The 24,650-nt window shown below is 25.9% G+C and overlaps 1 protein-coding gene across 10 annotated transcripts in view; it reads left to right on the forward strand.

Annotated features, from left to right (window-relative positions):
• Positions 1–24,650, forward strand: part of LOC126898617 (muscle calcium channel subunit alpha-1-like) — a 39,455-nt gene continuing 14,805 nt past the window's right edge. For 4 of the 10 annotated variants that reach the window (XR_007702320.1, XR_007702321.1, XM_050672863.1 and 1 more), the window contains exons 1-24: positions 1–189; positions 6,739–7,060; positions 7,755–7,860; positions 7,929–8,068; positions 8,158–8,246; positions 8,910–9,062; positions 9,125–9,327; positions 9,406–9,509; positions 9,577–9,743; positions 9,848–9,947; positions 10,013–10,158; positions 10,221–10,294; positions 10,371–10,522; positions 13,550–13,760; positions 13,843–13,963; positions 14,063–14,151; positions 14,210–14,325; positions 14,664–14,755; positions 15,864–15,978; positions 16,043–16,172; positions 16,234–16,409; positions 16,488–16,575; positions 20,877–20,984; positions 22,128–22,235. Coding sequence is in view for 8 of the 10 variants with exons in the window: in XM_050672863.1 (XP_050528820.1) it covers positions 6,786–7,060; positions 7,755–7,860; positions 7,929–8,068; positions 8,158–8,246; positions 8,910–9,062; positions 9,125–9,327; positions 9,406–9,509; positions 9,577–9,743; positions 9,848–9,947; positions 10,013–10,158; positions 10,221–10,294; positions 10,371–10,522; positions 13,550–13,760; positions 13,843–13,963; positions 14,063–14,151; positions 14,210–14,325; positions 14,664–14,755; positions 15,864–15,978; positions 16,043–16,172; positions 16,234–16,409; positions 16,488–16,575; positions 20,877–20,984; positions 22,128–22,235 (3,063 nt within the window). In the remaining 2 variants the exon portion in view is untranslated. Of the gene's footprint in view, positions 190–5,638; positions 5,911–6,738; positions 7,061–7,754; positions 7,861–7,928; positions 8,069–8,157; positions 8,247–8,909; positions 9,063–9,124; positions 9,328–9,405; positions 9,510–9,576; positions 9,744–9,847; positions 9,948–10,012; positions 10,159–10,220; positions 10,295–10,370; positions 10,523–13,549; positions 13,761–13,842; positions 13,964–14,062; positions 14,152–14,209; positions 14,326–14,663; positions 14,756–15,863; positions 15,979–16,042; positions 16,173–16,233; positions 16,410–16,487; positions 16,576–20,876; positions 20,985–22,127; positions 22,236–24,650 lie in introns of all 10 variants that reach the window. The other 6 variants (XM_050672860.1, XM_050672861.1, XM_050672856.1 and 3 more) reach the window with 4 other exon arrangements.

Below are 24,650 nucleotides of genomic sequence, written 5' to 3' on the forward strand. Positions count from 1 at the left end.
CACTACTGCCGCCGGCCAGTCGCTGTGCCACTGTCGTTGCTAACGCGCCGTTATCCGTCCGTAGAGTCTGTTTTGCTATTCATCTTCAACAATTGTGATTTTTTATAGTATAAAATTTTTTTTCGCATGACTCCAAAGACAGCTACCGCTATCTCAATTACTTTCCTCAACAATCATCATAATCTATCGGTTTGTATCAATTCATTAAAAAAATTTCTTATGCAGTAATAAGTAATAGTACAGTGAATTATTACCGTTATAAATGTTCTCGATAGTCATTACTGTTTAATGATATCTCTAGTTTGCAAGCTATTATTAAACTCATTGATTCCCCAATACTTGGTACTATGTAGTGAACAATTTTCTGGCAAAACTCTAAGCCTATAAATGCAATTAACAATGTTATGAAAATAAAACCGTTGCTACATGTGATAACGACCCCGATTAAAGATCATTATCAGGTGATTAAGTAATTTCCGAAAAGTAATATTGACCGTTCATGTGTATCCATTCGCCATTTAAAACTTATCTTATCGGTTTTGTGAAATTTAATTTTTTTTTTTTTTTTTTTAAAAACTAAATATTAACTTTTTGAATTAAATACTCACTTTAAGCAACTTATGGAAATTAAAGTGTCATTTATTTCGAGCTATTGTTAAAAATAATCTACCAGATTCACTGAAGTTGAATTTGATTACATTATATAATTTTTAGAAATATTCTTTAATTATGGAAATTACAGATAGTGATCAGTTGATCAAAACATCAAAGTTTTAGTTGTAAAGAAGATTCCTTCATTATCTGTTGGGACAAGTAAGGTAAAATACTTAAGGACAATCGACTAATATCAATTGTTTCGTTCCCAAATTAATATTAAACGCGCACAATCTACTTTTAAGGAAACCATAAGTTTTGTTAATTTACGATGTTAGAAATCCTCCTATTAGACCTTTATAAACAAATAAAAGCGTCTGTCAGGATATAGTTACAAACAAATACATAAATTTCAAAGTTTTCTATGTATTTGTACATAATGCGTTTTTTTGGTAGAATAATTAAAAAAAAATCCATTATTGTTACAGAGATCTTTTAATCCTACAATATTTAAAAAAAAAATTGAATTACTAAATAATATCACTTCAAAAGGTGTATTGTAAGTGGGCAGCTTCTCTTCTCAAAATAATAATATCAAAAAATCATTATCATCTATTATACTTATTGTACTAGTATTGTATAGATTGTAAAACTCAAAAGAAAAAGAAATTCATTATAAAATTATTTTTCACAGTCTCAACGTTTGGTAATACGGCAAATTTTACAAAGTGTGAAATGGGAAGTCAATCCTTACAGTAATATGCTATACTTAGACAAAAAGTATTCTAGTTATTTTTATTTTAGCGAAGTGGCATTAGGCGCACCTTTAGACTATTTATATGGGGGGGAAGGGTACAATAAACATCATTTCAAAAGTTTAATTATTTTTAATCGTATGACTTATTATTTTATTCAAACTAAACAGTACCTTTATAATTATAACGCTTTAAAAAATTAATTCAAAATATTTTAAATTCTACTATATACATGATCAATAAATGAGACATTCGTTCTTCGCCTATCTCACGAAAACGCCAAAATACTTCATTTGTTTCAATTCAAATACATGTATTAGTTAATCCAAAACATTTTGGACGGTAAATTAAGTTTTTTATGAATTGAACATTTGAACTATAAACAATTTACTTTTATTTATTTTAATAATAATTTGCTAATTATAAGTCGCTCAATCAAGATATTTATGTGACACCTTTGATTTAAATTATTAAGACTAAGTCATTTGTATGAGTTAAAAATTAAGTATTGATTCAATAAATTACTATTACAATTTTTAAGCCAAAATAATTTATTCGGTTATCTTTAGTGTCTCGTTTGTTATAGTTAAGCGCGTTTAACTTAAATAATAACAAAATTATTCTTTAAGATGATTTAAATTTCTAAAAAAAAAAAATCGTTATGCCAATTGTCTGGTAATTATTAGTATTAATTAAGCGCTTAGTGATACAAACGAAACGTTAAAACAAATCCTTTTATGGTACAAAAGTATGTATTTTTATTATAATTTTTAAAACTTACATTAACACTAGCTGAAATTAAAAAAAATGTATTTTCCAGCACCATTATGTTTTAAGTAAAAAAAAGAACATTTAGTTAAAAAAATACAATTAAAAATATTACTTTGAATTTTGCATGAATAAAATGCTCTTGATGGGAAAATACATTTTTTTATGAACAACATATATCTTAAAAATAATAAATTTTTATTAAAATTTTTAAATATTTCATCAAGTTTAACGTTAAATTAGAGATCTTTTAATATACCAGTGTTTTTATGTGAGGTTTTCTCAAGTATTTTTTTTAAATATAAACATTTCTTTGTTATATCCTCTTAACCTAAAAAATTATACTATTTTAGTATTTTCATCTCGAGGAGGATCTAAACCAAATACATTTTTATGTATTTTACATTAAGTGAAATACAAAATTAAATATGTATAGTATAAATTATTTTTAATTAATTAAGTAATGATATAATATAATCTTATATATTTTATATCGTTAAATATGATGGTGTGTTTAGATTTTACGTATGACAATTGTATAATTAATTATTTTATAATTATAAAAAAAGGTTTATACGCGAATTGCTGAATACGATTTGATATTTGATTTTTTTACTTAATTCACGTCAACTTACCGAATAATTTAGTAATAACTTTATCGACATTTATCCGACAGACATAAATTTTTACGACGTTTAGGAGAATATTTATGAAAGATGACGTGTATAAAGTATAAATAATTTAAAATAAATTTAGAAAACGATATCCAAAATAAAAGACTACCGTATTACTAGTGAGTGTTGGGAAATGACGAATATGAGATTGTTTTAACGTGTTTTTTATCAAATAATGTATTTTTTTATTCAACTGTCACGTAATTAGGGCGTATCCAGGAGTCTCAAATGGCTAATCCTATCCTATTGGCAATGCAAACATTTTAGAAAAAAAGTTCTAAAAAAATATCACTAAATTTTTCTTTGATATTAGATCCTCATCGAAAAATACTGGATACAGTATAATTATATACATAAATACAAAAAAAATATAATTATAATTTATCATCAAGATTATATCTGCTATATTCATTACTGACCTATATATTAAACTTATTCCATAAATATTACAGACGCTTTAACACCAAAGCACCTGTATCATTAACTATTATGTTTAAATTTTATAGAATATATTATAGTTAATGTAGAATTATGGCAATATGTATATTGATTTTACTCAATTACGGGCAATGTAACTAAAGCTCAACTTGGTCCGGTCAATGTAGTACTGCCTGGCGTAAAATTGATGCAATGTGTCAATATCATATTTTTAAATATTGTTGTATATTTAATTTTTTTATTTTCAATACAGTCGATATAATGTCGGTCGCCCTGGAAATGCCTCGCAGCAGTTCCAGGGCGACCGACGTCGCATTAAAACTCACAACACGGCGTGACTTCCCCGTTAGCCGGATTCAGAGTGGGACCGTCACACCACATGGAGGTGGGGGTAGGGTTTTGCTGTGGGTTGGCAAATAATTCACAAACAGAAAGACCAAATGACCTAGAGATACCTTAGAGAGGCTTTTCCGGCACTCCCGTCTTTCTAGGACAGTTGGTGGCCCACTGCTCTGCATACAAAGCACACGTGCCGATCCGGTCGGGAACCCTACATAATGTCTGCACATGGCCTCTTTTGAGGCACCTGTAGGAGTCGTGTCAGACCGACCAACAATGCTGTGGTCCTAATGGTCACCTTACACCATGTAGAACGGCCCTTACCTCTCTCATGCAGCCGAACTCAAACTGAACCGGTCGGTGCGGCATCATCCTCTTTCGAGAAGATAGTGGTCAACGTCTCTTTGACATCCTCTTCCACTATCCACTCCTCCATATTCAACCGCATGAATGCCACGGACATCGCCAAGTGGTGCACGTTGACATCCATGCCGTTCAACGCCTCTCTGATATTGCAGGCCACCAGATCAGCCTGAGCTCCGGTTCCTCGAACTTCGAGGAGCACGGCTCCCGTTTTTGTCCTCCGGGTGCCAGAAAGTATGACGCCCAACGCCTGGAAGTCAATTAATTATAATAGTTTAAAAAACACTAATAAAATAGCTCCCTTTGCTTAAAAAACGTTTTGATTTTAAAACGCTTATTCTCAGGGTTGGTTTTACAAAGGACAGCTTAATCAGAAAGTAAAAAAGAAATCTTGGTATTTCTAAAAAGGTTGTAACCGGTAACATTAGCAAGAGTGAAGAAGTTAAGTTTGACTAGCTAGCTCTAGAATATTCCTGAAACTTATTTATGGCAAATTAATTGGTTCATACCAGCAAAATACAAAGGGATATATATTCTTACACAAAGACAGGACAATTCAGTTAATACACGATTAAAATACATCTATGAAAATGTATTTTGAAACGACCTAATGAAAATCATAAACAAAATGGATTTTACACAAAAATTCATATTCAAGGAATTTACTATTTTGTATTTTTTTCATTAAGCCATATTACAATATCTATTTACCGGGGTAACACCATATTGCCCGGTCATGTAATCCAAATAAATAAATATATTACATTGAATAAAACACAGGGCAAATATATAATACCCGGTCAATGTATCACACTGTCTGTAATTCTATATTGATCGTAACATATAAGATATATTATATTTGAAAATAATTTTAAATATAATAAATTGTTGACGTTATTGTAATTATAAATCACATAACTATAACACTGAATTCTATAATTCATATATTCGCGCGTACTAAATCTGTTTTATTAACGATAAAATTATTAAAGATACGTCAGAAGTGATACGGTTTGATGGGCGAGTACCGCGAGTTTAGTAAAACTATAAAGGAAAATATTGAAGTTGAGTAAAGTAGAGTAATTTATTTTAAGAAAACTAAACATAACTTAAAGGATCGATAACATTATTATGAAGTGTAAAACCGTAAACGCTAATACTAATATTAACTTAATCTTGTACTCTAAAAAGCTTATGTGCACTCAATTTTAAAATTAATTTAAACGAAACAACCTAGGAAAACAAATACTTATAATTATTGCATTATCATCTATGTACTAATAGTGCAAGAATATTTACAAAAATAATACTTAACAACTGTTCAAATCTAAACAAAATCTTATTAAAATAAAGTCTTTTAATATTAATTTAATAACTGAGTTTTGCAGTCTAAAGGTGATTTATCATCAAAATCAATTGTTGCCAATCATACAAAAAATGTTTAAATCAGAGAAAAATTTATTTTTCATATATGAAAAATAAATAATCTATAAATTTACTTTATAGATCATTCAAAAAAAAATTATAACGAAAATAATAAATTGTTGACTTTATAAAAGTATACAGGCAGAAATTTAATTCATTATTTTTTCTAAAGACAAAGTAAAGAGTTGTATTAATTGTATAATTTTAATATTATTTTATCTCAGATTTTCTTTTCTATGACTAAAATACTCTGTTTTAGATTTAAAATTCCATTCATTGCAGGTTAGGTTTTGAAAAAGATTGAATTAAAATTATAAAAACCCATACATGGAATGTGCTATTTATAATAGTTATTCTAACAATATGTTTATAAAAATAAAAGTCGTGACAAGTAACTAATGATGGAGACTATCACAAAACGGAAACTATGCTCATAAATAACAGCTTTGCTGTCGGAAAGTAAAATATTCTCAAATGTATCGATTTAGCTTAGACAAGTTGACGCGGAAAGTCAAATGATAGGAAACTTATCGGGATCAGCTTAAAGTGTTTCAGTTAAGGACAGATATTTTAAATTATCAGTTTATTAGTTATTTTTTACTGTAATTTTTTTTTTAAATAACTTATAATCTTAATTTTACATTTAATTTTGAATATTAAAGTACTAAACTATGAGAGTATAAGTATTCACAATAGTTAACTAGATACAATAGAAACGCTAGATATTTGAAATATTTTAATAATCTTAAAATACTGAATGAATGAAATATCCACTTAATATAATATTATTTCTTATATCAGAATATTTTAGTTTTCCAATTAATTTTTACAATTTAAAATATATTTGTTTCCAAAAAATATAAGATGGTTAAATGTGAGTGAGAGGTGTATTTATTTTGTTAAAAAATGTTTTTCATTACTGCAATAAATTCCTTATATTTTAAACATGCACTAAAGGTAGGCTTTTAGTTTTTAAACAATACCCTTATTTTTTAATAGCAATTAGTATGAGGGATTCTCATTAAGTTAACGGCATTATTATTTATGTATTTTTAAAATAATAATATTGATATATCAAAGGTTATATTTAATCTTTTATATTGATTAAGCTCAAAATTAAATCTCTTTTATTTAACTACCCGTTAGCTGCTGTAATGATTTTTCATTAATTGAGAATTAGTCACTGAACTCTCTACAGAATTAAATTTCTAGTAAAATTGAAGCATGTCTAAAAATGTAGAACGCCAATTCAAATCTAATTCATTTGAAGTAACTCACTTTTTAAAAAAAGTCTTAAATCTATAATTACATTAATTTTTATTGCAAAATATTAATTTATTCAACTTGTCTTTATAATATTAACAAGTTATTTTATATTTTAGATTACATAAAGTACTTAAAATTCAAAATAAATGATTTATAAAGAATTATGAGTGTTATAAATGACATTAATGTCAATCCAAAGACTTCACTTAACAATATCACCAATAATAATCCAGCTAACAACGTCAATACCATTAATAGCAATGTCAATGCCAATAATAACAACAATAATGCGGCGACAAACAATCAGACCAAACAAGTGGTAAAAAGGCCTGCCAGGAGACCTGGAAAGCAACTACCAGACCGTCCACAGAGGGCATTATGCTGTTTGACTCTTAAAAATCCGTTGAGGAAGTTGTGCATAGATGTAATAGAATGGAAGTATCCTTTTTAGAAAACAATTATTAAAACTTATATAAAATCGATTCAAATTTTTTCATAAAATATTTCTCTAGAATATTATTATTTTTGACGCTTTAACAGATTGTTAAAGATAAAAATTGATTACATTATATTTTTCGTTTTACTAAAGTTTCGTTAAACTATATTGTATTTTTTTTATTTTATAGCAATTAATTATTTGTACTGGTTTCATTATATTTAGGTGCCAAACATATTATATGTATGGTTTCTCTGGGGAGAAAAATACATTTTTCTCTTTATACTGTCTGTGTGTTCAAAATGTTACTTTAAATAATAAATAATAATAAATAAAAATTTTTGAAATTTAAATACTAGGAAAGAAATTTCAATAAATAGGATTTTTTAATATGATTTTATTTTAAATCTCATTAAGATGGTTTTTAATAAATGATTAAATTTTATGTAATAGAAAAATGTTTTTATCTAAATATTTAAAAAAACACACGTGTCTGATGAAAATTACATGTGTTTATTAAAATATTTAATTAGTTAGTGTTTTAGCTGTTGTGTAATTTTAATAATATAGCACTTAAATAAAATTCTCGTTATTTAACTAATAAATTAAAGATGTCCCCTCTTAGAATAATACTAATTAAGTTGATAAATGAAAGTTTTATTTAGTTTGATTTATTTTCCTTATATCTATAATAAGACCATTCGAATATTTAATTTTGTTAACAATTTTTGCGAATTGTGTTGCTTTAGCAGTTTACACTCCCTATCCATGTAACGATTCAAATACAGTTAATGGATATTTGGTAAGTTCGTAAAACAATTTAAAAAAAAATTAATTTTTGCATTACATAACATTAATGTTTGTTAACAGGAAAATATTGAACGTGTATTTTTGGTTATATTTACTTTAGAATGTATTATGAAAATAATTGCTTACGGATTTGTAGCTCATCCAGGTGCTTATCTAAGAAATGGATGGAATTTCTTAGATTTTACCATCGTCCTTATGGGGTGCGTTTTATTTATTCGCAATTCATTTTAGTTAAAATTCGTGATTAATGTTATGTGTTTTTAATATATTTATAATTTGATTATTACAGAGGTATAAGTTTCATAAATAATTTCGATGTAAAGGCCCTGCGAGCTTTTAGAGTATTGAGACCATTGAGACTGGTATCGGGAGTTCCAAGTAAGTACCAATAATTAACAATAATAATAATAATATAAGATGATCCGTTTATCATGACCCACTCTATTACTTATAAACTATAAATAGTTTTGAGAATATAATTTTTGGCTCTTTTTGAGTTACATATCTAGGTAGAAGAAGGAGTGCGACGAAGAAATAACTAATGATATAATTAGTTATACTCGCACCTCATCTCCAGTCTACATTTAAAAATTGTAATAACTTCAGAAATATATTAGTTATTATCAACCAGTCTTTTTCTTAATTAAATCATTTTCTGTTTTATAAGTTAGTTAAATATGTATTTTGCCATTAATATGGGATAAACCGAGAGGGTACTTAATAATTGATAAATTGAGAAGTATATACACTGTAAGAAATGATCCAAAAATTCTCATTTGTCAGTATTATATTTTTATATACAAATGGGAAATTTGGCATATAATGTCGAAAATATATAAAAATATAACATTTTTATTACTATTTATTAAAATTTTCCTTTACATTGCATCTGTTAAAAAATTCTAATTCATGTAAAAATTAATATATTTTTTTTGAAATTAACATTTTACTGTACCGGAAAAAACATATTGATTATAATAAATTATAATTGTAAAATTTTAATAGAAATGTGTCGTACTCATTTAATATTTTATCTCGTAGGCTTACAAGTAGTGTTAAATTCTATTCTTCGTGCTATGGTTCCTCTACTACACATTGCTTTGTTGGTTTTATTTGTTATCATCATTTATGCGATTATCGGTTTGGAACTATTTTCTGGAGCATTGCACACAACTTGCTATAAAAATAATACAAGTACAATAGATGATGTAAAATCTTCTATAAAGTTTAAATTTTAAAATTTATTTTGTTGTCAGGAATGGATGATCCCCATCCATGTGACGACGGGCTTTCTGGCGAAATTAATGGATTTGATTGTAGTTCATACGGACCAAATTATTACTGTGACTACTGGGATGGACCCAACTGGGGAATAACAAACTTTGACAATTTCGGTTTATCTATGTTGACTGTTTTTCAATGCATTACACTTGAGGGATGGACTGACGTTTTATACAATGTAAGTTTAGGTTAAACGTAAATATTATGTCAAATTAAATCATTGTAATATTCCTTTTAATATTTTTAATTATTAAAGATCGAAGATGCATTGGGAAGTAGTTGGCAATGGATTTATTTCGTATCCATGGTTATTCTTGGAGCCTTTTTCGTCATGAATCTCATTCTCGGTGTGTTGAGCGGGTATGTTTCACAATTATACATTTATTTTTATTTAAAGAAAGAACTGTATTATCTTAAATTATTTTAGAGAGTTTTCGAAAGAAAGAGAAAAAGCTAAAGCAAGAGGAGATTTTCAAAAACTCCGAGAGAAGCAACAACTTGAAGAAGATTTGCGTGGTTATTTAGATTGGATAACTCAAGCAGAAGATATAGAACCAGATCTAGATGATAAAGACGAGTCTACTAATAGGCAAAGTAAATTCAATTACTTAAAATGACATAATTGTGTTTATAATTTTATTTGTTGAATTAAGATGTATCTCTATGTATTTTAACAAATATCCTAATTTTTTAAACAGACAATAATTTTAATGAAAATAAATCTACCAATCGAGTTGAAGGTGATGAATTGGATCACAATAAATCTTGGTGGAAAAAAAAACGAAAAGAATTTGACAAGTACCGTTTTTACTTGGATTTAATAAATTTCCAATTCATTATTTAATATTATGTATATTTTTAAGACTCAATCGTAGAGCAAGGAGAGCTTGCCGAAAAGCTGTCAAATCACAGGCATTCTATTGGTTAATTATAGTTTTAGTTTTCTTTAATACTGGCGTTTTAGCTACTGAACATTATCAACAAGAAGAATGGCTTGATGATTTTCAAGGTATTTAAGTGGAATTTTATTAAAAAAATTGTTTAATTTAATATATCTTTTTAATTATTTAGAAGTTACCAATGTATTTTTTATTACACTCTTTACAATGGAAATGTTACTGAAAATGTACAGTCTTGGGATTCAGGTATTTAATATCCTCTATCTTTTAAAAACTTCAATTAACACGAGTCACTCAAATGTCCTTTAATAATTATTGACAGGGGTATTTTGTTTCATTATTTAATCGTTTTGATTGCTTCGTTGTTATTGGAAGCATAACGGAAACGATTTTAACAAGATCGCAACTAATGTTACCGTTAGGAGTATCAGTATTACGTTGCGTTCGATTACTCAGGGTTTTCAAAGTTACTAAGTAAATATACCACTTAATTTTATAAATGATTATTTAACCATAAATATTTATTTATTTTAACTAAAAAACAAATAAAAAATAACGCAAGTGCATGTCATGTATATACACGAAAGTAGTCAGTAATTGTACTTACTAGCATCCTATAACAGTTTTATTCGTTTGATTTCATTAAAATTAGCAGATAATTTAGTAGTTTTAAAGATATCGTAGGAAAATATGTGCCGTATATTGTTTTATGTCCAAAATGTATTAATTTACTTTTTTTCGTTTTATTTAGGTGTCAACTTTCCACTATTTGTTAGTGCTCTGTAAATGGTAGAAAATTTCTGATTTACGTAGTGTCTAACGGTTGAAAATTTATTGTTTCATTGTTGATGAGGTAGCCTCGGTATCTTATATTACTTTCAATGTACTACATTGAGATTATCTCATCAATAACATAGAAGTATATAAAGATTTTTTGATTATATTTTAAATATTAATTCATTTAAGAAAAAGATTTGGTTGATATTTTTTTTCAATTATAAATATTTAATTAACGTTATATTATACATTTTAATAAATAAAACAGAAGTGGTTTAAAGAAAATAAATGTATATGATTTCTCACGAACGAAAGGAGTACTTTATTAACGTAATTTGGGATAGTTAGAAAATGAAGTAATACCAACAGTAGAAAACTCATTTCTTATAACAATTTGTCAAATATTTATAATTTGTATAAAAATTCCAAAACTGTCACTAACACATGCTATAGTCTTCTTATTAGTATAATTAAAGGGTTCTATACAAAATCTCCATTATTTTCAAAATCAAATTTCTATGGATCTAAATTCACATTAAAAAAAGGAGTACATTTATCCAAGAAAAAATTTTATGATAAATATGTTGAAAAATATAGTGTATTTTAAATTTACAGTATAAGTGTTAAAAATGTGTAGTTTATTCAGCTTCCTGGAAAATTTGAAAGATAGTGTTATATTGTTTTTGCAGAGTCTTTTAAATAATATTTTGAATAATATTTGTTGGTAAATTTTATCGTATATAAGAATATAAATATTTTCCGTTTGTTCATCAATGCGGCTAAGAGGGGGAACTAATATAATTTACGGTTATAAAAATGGGATTTGGTAATATTTCTTTAAGTAATTTTCATATTTTTGGAATGATAGTTACGGATAATATGTTTTATGATCACAAAAATCTTAAGCATAGTTAAAAATATTGTTTGAAATTCTAAAAATATCGATATAACTATTCAAACTATTACCACTATACAGAGTGTCTCAGACCTAAATAACAACGCTTATAACTTTTGATACAATTATCATACTATTGAAACTTTTAGCTTCGATGCTAAGGTGAAAAGATATTAATTTTGCTTTGATGTGTTTTTGTTCTTTCTTTTCCAGCTCTCACTGGAACGATATCTTTTAACCATACTTCAAAAAATCACAAATCTAATCTAGTTAAAGACATTGTTCTTAAAAATTGAAAAAAAATTCCCTCGTTCCCTGTAAATGGAGAAAATCTCCAAAAAAATTAAAATTTTAAAATTAGTAAACTTTGACATTTTTTTCCTTAAAAGTGCCATAACTTTCTTAAAAATGTACGAAGCAAACATTTTTTTTATATTGAAACATTAAGTATTTTCCATTTATTTTGTATAAATTTTTTGATAATCTGATCCTTTACCTGCCCACAGGAGCGGATTCAAAATAACAACTTTTTCACAAAAAACCGTTTTTTCAATTTATCTTTTGAAAATGTTCCCGAAATACTGCGCCTTTTGAACTCATTTTAAATGAAAGCTTATGTTACGTAGTATAAATTTAAAAAAAAAATTTGTCCCGACGACTTATTTTTTATTTTTTGTTGTTTTTGTGTTAAAATTTTTGATTTTATATTTTCAACTTTAAATTAATATAACTTTTTGAAAAATGTATAGATCAGCATACATTTTTGTTTCTAAATACTTTATAAATACTACTTTCATCCGAGATACTTTTTTTTAAATCGAACCATTTCCCTTTATATAGGAGACGTTTAAAACTTGAAACATATGTATAAAAAGTAGAACTTTTTTATCTTAACTTTTGAAAATGTTCCGGAAATACTGTGTCTTTTAAATATATGTTAAATTAAAACTTATGTTATGTACTATAAGTAAAAAAAAAAAAATTTGTCCCTATTGACGACCAATTATCTATGTGCGAATGGCCGTCGAAGTTGAACTAAAAAATAGGAGTTAATTTTGCTTTTGGATTAATTCACCAATTTTTAAAAATTAAACACGATCTACAGATTTTCATCGAATCGTTTTTTATAATAGTCATTTTAATCTCTGTTTGAACATTTAAATGTTATAAGAGTTGTCACTTAGGTCTAAAACATTCTGTATATAAGAGTGAAAGGCAATTATTGCTAAGAGCTCTTTGGTAGGGAAACAATTCATATGTTCTTTATATTCTTTGTAGCATTGAGTAAAAGATTTGTCAACTACTCTTTGAGCCCTTTCATCAATGGAAATCTTCTTTCGTTCTTTATATTTTTGTTACGTTGAGCAGGCTTTTTTATTACTGTATATTGATTTATAATATAAATTAATAAATTCTTATTAAACTGTTTCAGATACTTCCAGAGATTGATTTTGAGTTTTTGAAACTGTAATTTTTTATCTCTTGCCTCCTATTTTATCTTATTAATCGCATTTCGTTTGTGTGTAAAAACAGACTTAACTATATAGTGTAAATTGATAATTTTTTTATTGATATTATACTCAAAGAAATAAAATCAAAATTTTAATGTATAATTTTAACTACCAAATTGTTTTTGCCAGTAACTTATGCACATGATTTTGACTCTTATGCAAGTAAAAGATGTGCACTAAATTATTTTTTCTACTATCCATTAAAATTTCTATAAAAGGTTGTGCTTCAATAATATTTAATTTAATAAATTTTTTAATTTATCTCTCGATGATCATACAAAAAATAATGTTTTTCTATAACCAAGAATTTTTTTTTAGATACTGGAGATCTTTATCAAATTTAGTCGCTTCGTTACTCAATTCAATACAATCAATAGCATCTTTACTTCTATTGCTCTTTTTATTTATTGTAATATTCGCCTTATTAGGAATGCAAGTATTTGGAGGAAAGTTTAACTTTGAGCTTACTGAATATAAGCCCCGTAGTAATTTTGACACTTTTTGGCAAAGTTTACTTACTGTATTTCAGGTAATTATTAGTTATATACTTAAGTTTTCATAGAACTTATGTTTTAGACATAATAATACTTAAAATTTTTAAATTTATACAGATATTAACTGGTGAAGACTGGAATGTGGTGATGTATAATGGTATAAGAGCATACAATGGGGTTTCATCACCTGGCGTTTTGGCTTGCATATATTTTATAATTTTGTTCATATGTGGTAATTGTATCCTTTTTTACACACTTACTAATAAAATAATTGATTGATTTGATGCTATTATATATGTCATATATATTTCATGAATTAATCCTGATTATAAATTAGATATATTACTAAACGTTTTTTTGGCTATTGCTGTGGATAATTTAGCTGATGCTGAATCCTTGACGGCTATTGAAAAAGAAGAAGAAGAAGTAAAAAATTCTTATTTCAATCATTAATTATAATATAATCATCGTTTTTGTTCTGCAGCAACCAGATAACCAACCAAAATCTCGGAGTAACAGCCAGTCTATTGAGAGAGAGGATGAGTATCAAGGGGAAAATTCGGAGAGTATATCTGTCGAAGAAGAATTATCTGAAGAATCGTACGTATTTGTTGTATCTTGATATCTTCTAAATGGGTGCTTTTTGACGATTTTAATAAAAAAACATTAAAAGAGTAGATTGTTTCAATATTTTTATTTTATTTCTTATATGTTATCATCTTTTTGATACTGAGAAAACTTATTTTTAGTTAAGGGTAATTTATTACTAATGGTAATGCTCTAAAGGGGTCTCTTATGAACGCATATTTTGTACGTCTATAGTTCTGACCCAGCAAGGAAGAATATCTCCAAGTAGAAAAATAGTTTACCACTGATGTCCTTTACATACGTTGATATCCATGTGGTCATTTTTAAAATACGATATTACTTATTTTTAGTTCATCGAAAAAAGAAGAGGATGATAGCAGTAGTAATATTAAAATTGATTTAGAAGGAGATGAGTCTGACTATGAACCCGAAGAAAATCAAGGTATTTAAAGTATACACATTGTGTGTTGCACATAATTTTTTTCTTAAAACAGTGCATTAAGATTTATTTTTTAAATTTGTCATCTGTCATTTTGGTTTTTAAGCGTGCTAAGTAACTATTACTTTTCTGTATTTTTTCTCGTTCATAAGCTACATTACTCTCGTTTTTACTGAACCGACTTTGATCAACTATACGTTAAAAGACATAAAATGTATATAATTGAAACTATCAACGCCATAATTTTGATAAATTCCCCTCAATCAAAAAATAAATATCCCAATAATTTACAATTTTCATAAAATAATCAATATTGATATTTTTAGTTTTTATTTTTAAATTGAAATAACTTTTTCAAAACAGTACAAATTGTTGCAAATACTTTAAAAATTCTTCTTGCCAACGATATTCTTTTTTTTAAATTTAATCATTTACCAAGGTTCTGCAAGGGCATAATTATCATCAACATTTTTCCTTTTAAATTTTTATGATGTCTTAAAAAACCTACCTTCTTTAAACCTACATAAATTGAGAGTAATACAATGTAATTTAAGATTAAAATAGTAAATCTCGAAATCTCAGTTCTTAGGAATAATTGGCCATTAAAGCCAAAAATCACACAAGTTGTACTAAAATATATGTAATATTTTGCATAGTTATGAAATGCTTACATCATTCTAAATTATTTAAAATTAAAGCTTGTTTAAAGTAGTGTATGATTGAAAAAAAATAGAAGTTAGTTAACCTTGTGAATAATCAACCTCTTAAATTAAAGACCATGTATTTTTGATAGGTAAGTTAAATTTTTTGTTATTTGTTTTAAATACACTGGATGACCTACTGTACTTAACTATTTTAAACTTTTTATTTTAATTATAATAAAAAATAAAATATAGATGCATATAAATATTTATATCTATATTGACCTAATTTGTTGTGATAACTAACATCAAAATACACTCCTAGAAATATTCAATATCACAATAATAATACCAATATTATATTTGATATTTGTTCGAAAATTATATCTTTTGAATAAAACAATATTTCCTTTGTAATAAATTTATAAGATGAATTTAATATTAGTAAAATGACTTTTTTATTTTATTAGAGTATGAAGATAATGGTGAAATACGTTTACGCCGAACTTCTGACTTTAACGACGTTAACAAAACATTACCTATTCCTCCAGAATCATCTTTTTTTGTCTTTTCCAATACTAATCGGTCAGTAACTTTTTAAATTGAATTATTTCATAAAATGTGTATCATAAATGTTCTTATTTTATAGTTTTCGTGTTTTCTGCCATTGGTTTCATAACCACGCGTATTTCAGCAATTTCATACTGGTTTGTATAATGGTCTCCTCTGCGTTACTAGCCGCTGAAGATCCACTAAATGGCGAGTCTGATAGAAATAATGTAAGGAATAATTTACAAAATTTAAATTGTTTTATGTTTAATAACTATACTTTATGTTTAGGTACTGAAAGGATTTGATTATTTTTTTACGGCTGTTTTTACTGTGGAAATATTTTTCAAGATGATTTCTTATGGTTTTGCTTTGCATGATGGCGCATTTTGCCGTTCTTTTTTTAATCTTTTAGATCTTTTAGTTGTTGCTGTGTCATTGGTTTCAGTGTTTTCAAGAAATGCTAAGTCAGTTTTATACATATTAATTGTAAAAATTTATTAAAATTATTATCATATTTTGTTATGCTTTATTTTTAATTTCAGTGCTGGAACTATGTCGTTGGTAAAAATTCTGCGAGTCTTGAGAGTATTAAGACCTTTACGTGCAATAAATCGAGCCAAAGGTTTAAAAGTGAGTACTATACAATAAACTGATTAGCTAAAATATCAAAAACCAAATTAATACATTTGAACATACGCACTGTATAACCCCAGAGATACACACCATACTATTTTCTAATATTTAGATAATATAATAACAGGTAATGTAAAGTAAGATTCTATAGTAACCTATTTCTTCACACAAAAATAAGTCTACTTCTGTAAAATTTCATTAGTTAAAATTATTGAGATATTTAAAACATTTCTTTGGTATTCTTTCTATATAGAATGCTGAATCTATAAGTAAATTGACAAACCGAAAATAATATTATAATTGTTTATAGTATTAATTAAGGAAAATAAAATGTTGATCTTTTTTTAAATTTTAAAATAGATTAATAATGAAAAATTAGCTGAACTAAGTATGTATATGAAGGGTACAGGGAAAAAACCGACTAAGTCACTTTTTTTTTAAACAGAGTTAATGCAACTTTTATTTTTAAAACGCAATTACAATTAAACAATCAACTGAAATTAAGTACTGCAGTGACTTAAATGTCGATCAAAAATACGCCAAAACAGGGCAAAACATATTTTTTGCTTATAATTTGTTGAGGCACTGTAAATGATAAAATTGCGAACAAAACCCCATTTGTTCCGGGAAAAAACGAACTAAGTCATCTAAAACAGACAAGAACCAACTAAGTCATCTAAAACTAACAATAACTAAGTATGGCATTTTCATAACAGTTATCTTAGTTTGTAATTTATAGTATTATCATTGTTGTTAATATAATAATGAAATATTATTACCTTGTATAGTAAACAANTATTAATTTCTTACGGTGCTCATTATGAAGGTTCTTAATTTTCATTTAGTTTTGGTTTGAACTATAGTATTTTAGATAATACAACTAGAAATTATTTACACTAATACTTAAAATATTTATGCTTACCTTTGAATGATATATGAGAATAATGTCATAATTCTAATTTTTATTTTAAAATATCACTCCTTTTAAAAAACAATACATGTAAACTAATTTAATTAAAAATATAATATTTAATCTAAAAATATAAAGATTCAAAGCTTTTAACTACCCCTTTTGAAAATTAAATCATTTCTAAAAAATGAATAACCTTCCTTCTTTTTTCTTTATTTTGACCATTATTCTTACTAACAAAATGAACATTCTGACGATAAATGTCTGCTTAAGCTGTATTACAAATCTATTATATTTAGAGTTCTTATCGAAAAGTATTAAGTTGCAGACTTGCAATGAGTTTAAATTCAAGTGTAATATAAGAAAACTAATTAAAAATTATTAAGTTATTTCGATTATATGTATGAAAGACTGAAATATTAAACGAAACTACTCTGATGGTCTCCACTGTCGTGCTAAACATTTCAGTTAATAATTTTTTATAGAAGTCAGGTCCAGATTAAGTGGAACCATGGCCCCCATGTCTTAAGATTTTGAATTTTAATTGGGAAATTTTTATTGCGTGTTCAAAAATAATATACGATCTACTAAAAACGTAACTAAGTAACTATACTATTAAATTTTTTTTTAATTAATGTATACCCTACAAAAAAATAATATTTATGTGAAATTTATATTGAAGGGTATATGCTTACAAATCAGTGTATTCTTCAAAATAAAAAAAAACCGAGCACAATGGGATTACGGCGTCGTTGAAGTAAAATTAAATGATATCTATTAGTGATTAACATTGCTATATTAAATATGTTTCGATGCAAATTTCTTATATTTTATAATAATTTGTAAATTTGCAATTTTACACTTTTAACGTTTTTATTAAAATATACTCTAAAATACTATTTTTGTTAAATTATTTGCTTCTTTAAAATATGTTTTTTTTTTTTAAACTTGCGAATTTTTACAATGACAGCCAATTTTACAAAGTAGAATAATAGTAAGATTAATTTTTTTTTACTCTAGTACACTTCGAAAAATTAAATTTAATATAGTTTAAAAATTCCGGAACAGTTTCAAATATTGAGTTAACATTTTTTTTTTCATGAGTGGAAAAGCTTATTATCTCCAAAATACTTCAAAATTTTATTAGAATCATAATTTAAAAAAAAAGTTTTAGCAGTTTTAAAATGCAGATAAAAAAGTTGAAAAATAACATATTTATGGTAGCATAACATTGAGGTATTTTTATTAATGTCTAAAGATGAGTTTGTTTTTTCAAATTTTTACCGATGATTAGTTAAATTAGATTAAAATCGTATTATTTTGGTGTATTATTCATTAAAATTAGTATAGGATAGCTGAGAATTTTTGTGGGCAGACATAAAAAAAAGCACATCATATCTTGTCAATTTTGCATAAAAAATAAAAAGGTTATTGCGAAAACACTACTACTTAAACTATAACTAATGAAAAATATTAAATTTTTTTATAAGGATATAACATTTTATAAAAATGTGTAATTTATGTTAAAATATGTTTATATTTATACTATTGTTATTCATATAGATAAGGGATAAGAATACTTCCATGTCTCTTTTGCTAGTTGTGAGAGACCACTAATGAGGATGCATTAGGTTGACAGCTGGTATAAAATTTTGTCAGAAAGCATTAGGAATAATGAACAGAACTTGGGCGGATTGTCCTATCTCAGAAGTACGTGGTGACAACAGGTGAGAGGGAATAAAGTAGTCAGAGACTAAAAGATTTAAAGAATAAAGTGTTTGATACCCGCCGGATAACAAGATCAATACAAATAATGTTGTAGGGACAATAATGGATGAGGAGGTTAAAAGTAAAGTAATAGAAATAGTTAGGAATAGTGTCAGGATTATAATCGTAAATTTAATTTTTGAGGAAGAAGTGTTGAATGTAATAAATGCCTATGCAAAAGTAGGATGTGATGAAACAGATAAAGAAGTGCTTTAAAGAGAGATGGATGAAATGATGCAAAGAATACATGGTAATAAAGATGCAGTGATCGATGAAGATATGAATGGACATGTAGATAAGAGAGGAGATGATATGAAAGAGTTTATGGAGGGTATGGTTTTAGTGTGAAGAATGAGGCTAGAGAAAGAATCCTGTATTTCATAGTGTCGTATGATCTTGCTGTGGTTAATATTTATTTTAGAAAGAGAGATTGACATTAATTTAAGGATGTTATTGAATGCAATATGAGGACAACTGATGCGGGAGATCGTGTCAAGTGAAAGTTTAGGATAAGGTGGCGGACCCCAAATAGTTTGGATTAATGCGAGGAAAAAGAAGAAGAAGGGATGAATACGAAATAACTTATAAGGGTGGGAGTAATAGATCACAAATTGATTATTTTATGTGGATGAGAGAGAATGTAAAGCGAGTAAAGGATTGTAAATTTATACCAGGCGAGAGTGTAACTACACAGCATAGGCTGATGGTAATGAAATCATGATGTAGTGGTAAGAGAGTATACAGAAATAGGAAAAACACAGGAGAAAATGGAGGATCCGGTGGTAGAAATTGAATGGGAAAAAAGAAGAAGAGTTTTTAAAGACGGCGTGGAATGACAATGGAGACATAAATGAAGTGTGAAATAGATTTGTTAGTTGTGTAAAGAATACTGCAAAGGAGATTATTGGTGAGAGTAGGATTAGAATGTCAGGAAACAAAGTAACCGGGTGGTGTAATGAGGACGTTGAGAAAATCGTAGAGAGTAATAAAAAGAAGTTAAAAAAATATGTCAATAAAGCAAAAGGAGAAAAGATTGAATAGAGTATAAACGTTTATGTAAAATGCTAAGTGTGCGGTAAGTTAGACGAAGTTTAAGATATATGATGATTTGTATGATAGGTTAGTAACAAAGGAATTTGAAAATGAATTCTATAGACTTTGAAAAGCAAGAAGAAAACAGTTTAAAGATTGTCACAATGTAAGGTTTGATGAATAGTAAATAATAATGAGGGATGTTTTTGAATGCGATATGAGGACGGCTGATGTGTGCGTAGATCGTGTTTACTGTCGACAGATAACTATTTTAAATTAATTTTGATTAATGTTTTATTTGTGTTGTTATAAATAATATTTTTTTAGTGCATAGCTTTTTATGAATTTTTTGTTCATCAATATTTTGGTAATTATGGTTATACAGAGAAAGTTTTTTATGTACAAACAAAAAAAGTCTGTGAAAAATTATGCGCCACTTCTTGTGATCTATTAAAAAATCTAACCCTGGGGCTACAAATAGGATAATCTGGGCCTGATAGTAGTTCATCACCACAACTATTTTTATTTTTAATATTATTAATTGTATAAGTTTTATTTCCTTAAAAAAAATTGGCTATAAAATGTTTAGCATGTAGTTCAATGTGTCATCGTTGCGGTTAAAACGATTGGAAACATAGTTCTGGTTACGTGCCTCCTTCAATTCATGTTTGCCGTAATTGGAGTTCAGTTGTTTAAGGTACGGCTAATGAAGCAATATCTTTCTAAATCTAATATTAAAATTTCATACAAAATTTGATATATGATCGTATTTATGTTAATTTCAATTAATAATAATATTAATTAATAATAGAAACGTTGGTGTGTTTATAATATCTAACACTATAACAAAAAATACAAAGTTCTATTTTTTGACGTAATATATGTTGATTTAATTAACACAAATTTTTGTATTTTACTAATACTGACCGTTTGATTCAAATATTATTTAATCCTATGAATGCTTAAATTTTTTATTGATTTATGTTTAAAAATCGTTTGATGTTTTTAAAGAATATCGTTTTAACTTGAGTTAATAGAAATTATAAATTAATTTACACATGAGTTTATTTAATTTAGACTTAAGTGTTATCTACACGATATTAAAAATACTCACGTTATGATTAAATGTATTTGAAAAATTATTAGTGCACAAATAAACATAAGTAGTAGAACTAGTATAATTATAAAGATTATATTTTATAAAGATAATTGTCACTTTTGTTTTAGTTATATCGACTATTTTGTTCGAGTTATATTTTTAACTTCAAAATACATTGAGTACCTAGTATCTAGTACTTAATAGTCTCCTAATACTATTACCCTGTTACATAAATTAATATTGAGATTCTAAACGATTTAGAGTAGTTAATTGTACACACCTCTTAATTTATTTTATATTATAATGAGCACTGAAACTAAAAAAATATTTACAGTAATGTAACAATCTATAAATATATTTATCAACATTAAAATATTAATTTTTTTTTAGAAAGTTTTTATCTATTTTGTGTATTTTATGTGTTCTTTTAGTTGTCGATCAGGGTTGTTAAAAACATGTTTTTTTTTAAATCTGTATAAAACATAAATAAATAATTTAAAACGTCACATAAGACTAATGTAAATTTTGACATTTTTGATGTTTTAAACGTAACAACCCTGGTGTTGATTAAATAAGTACTTAATTTTAGGTTATATAAAAAAAACATTGATATTACAAATTATAATTTTGGTGTACAATAAAATTTTCGAGTATTTATGTCAATGCGTAATTTCCTACGTTTAAAACAGAACAAATTGGCCTTAAATTAATTTTATTTGATAGTTTCATATTTGTTTATAGTATGTAGTGAAATGCGTGATAGTTGCAATTAAAACCATCGGAAATATCATGCTGGTCACATATTTACTACAATTCATGTTTGCCGTCATAGGAGTACAACTTTTTAAGGTAAATCTACTACTTGTACAAAGAAACACGTAGATAGTTTTTCCAAGTATTTATTTGTCACCTTTAAATCGAAAAATAAATAAGATTATTTGTACACTTTTTTTTAATTTTTACTATTTATATGAATTCAGTAGATTTATTTTATGTCATTTTTTTACAAAATCATATCACCTATTTTAGTTGAAATGCGTTCTTAGCTAATATTTTTGCTCATTTTTTTATTTATTCCTAAATTGGCATATTATGTTTTTTTTATCTAACTTCCATGGGAATGTGTATTATAATTAGGCCATTGTATTTTAAGAACTTAGTCTATAATTTATTTTATTTTGTATACAAAAAATTATCTACGATTGATCAACATTTTAAGATTATGATTAGGTTTGTTTAACGTTTAATGTGACTTAAAAAGTGAAAAAACCGAAAAACAATTCATAGCAGTAATGTTTTGTTATTGTTTTTATGACAATAATGTTATTAAAATGGTTAAGAGTTAAGGAGTTGAAATCTTTAAGTTGTTTTTCGTTGGACCTACTTAATTATTTTGTTTAGATGAATCGATTGCTCGCCTACGCTTTATTACCCCGAAGGCATCATTTATAATATCTTATAATAAATTATTCTCTTTAAAGAAAACAAATAAGTTAAACAATTACAACATTATTTTTAATAAGTTATATTTATTTTGGATATGGCTGTATAAAAAAAATATACATTAAGTATATTTTAGGTAATTATGCGTAGTTAGTCTGATTTTTTTTTTTTTGTATTATTACAAAAAAATAAGTATATAATTTTTATTTATTGTATAAACATACTCTAATTATTTGTTTATCTAATATAATATCTATAAAATTTTAAATTTTAAATCGATAGTTGTCAAACAAACACAAATTTTCATTTAAAGTAATCAATAAATTTTGTCTGTGTTGAAAATTGTTTTCAACTTCAAAAAAAAAAAGTTATTTAAAATATAAAAATATCATATACTATATAATATATAACAGTGTATGTACATGAGTATATATATTATGTACACAGTGGTCTAGAATGTTTTGATCTAGTCAATATTTTGGTATTAAATTTTTTTTTAAATTATTTTTATAATTTCGCATTATAAACATTTTATAATAAAACATAGTTTTTTTTTAATTTACGAAAATCGTAAAGAAAGTTTCAAGATAATCATTTTGTAGAGTTGATTTAAAGAAAAAATATCTTATTATTGAACTATATGATACTATTGAATAGTAGTAAATTATTTGTAGTGTTTTGAAGTGTGTGAAAAATTTAATTTTTTAATTTTTACGATATAAAACATTGAAATATGAAAAGAAATGGAAATACTTTTTAGCTAAATATTATATATGTATCTTTTTCCATTCAAATTATCTACGGTTGGAAGAGCGCCTATAGTTAAACTTAAAAATGTAATAGTTAGATAATGGTGGATCTGTTTGGTATTTGTTTCTTATGATTCAAAATAACGAACGAAGATGAATTGACTGGACCAATCAGGCGATTAAGTTTTGTTATTCATTTTCTGTAGAAGGGGGAATTTTCATGAATCGCATCAATTAATTGTTGGGAATAATTGTTTGATTCACATTATTCCACATGATCATTACATCGATTATTTATAAAATTAACGTTGTTTTTTTTAATCATTAAATCGTATTTGATTACATATAATTGTAATATTGTTTTTCTATTTATATACTCTGTTCTTATTTATTTTATTAAATTTCATAAACTGAATTTAATGAAGTGTATTACTTATAAGTATTTTTTAATAAGGTAAATTTATTAAGAAGAAAGCTGTAACATGTTCATTCTTTTTACATTTTCCACTAAAATAATTTATGTAAAAAAGTTGTTAAATTTCTTAAACAATCATTATTCTCTTTAAATCTATCAATTAATTAATATAATTTTCCAAATATAATTATACTTATTTGGTTAGTTTTGTGTAATGTATATAAATATATAAAAAAAAGTTGTAGAGAAACTGATATTTTTTAACATTCAAACATTCTAATCATTTTCTCCATTCAAACAATACCAATGAACTTATACCTTAAAATATTATTAAAAGCAAATATATTTATTAATATATTATATTAATTATATAAATTTATTAATATTAAAATGGTTAAAAGATCCATAATATTAAAAATTGTTATAAACTATTGCCTTATTTTCTATAAATTATTGAAACAAAAGTAATGCTTGATTGATATTTACCTTCAAACGTCAGAAATCATTTATAAATGTTGGTAAGAATATATTATAAATTGATTTTTAGTATTTACTTTGATCGATTTGTATGTTTTAATACTAAAAAAAATTTAGTATTAATCAACATTATACCATTTTTTGTTTCAAAAAAAAAAAAAATTAAAGAAAGAAAGATTT

Source organism: Daktulosphaira vitifoliae, unplaced genomic scaffold (genome assembly GCF_025091365.1).
Source record: "Daktulosphaira vitifoliae isolate Bord-2020 unplaced genomic scaffold, ASM2509136v1 Scaffold_2, whole genome shotgun sequence".
Lineage (NCBI taxonomy): Eukaryota > Metazoa > Arthropoda > Insecta > Hemiptera > Phylloxeridae > Daktulosphaira > Daktulosphaira vitifoliae.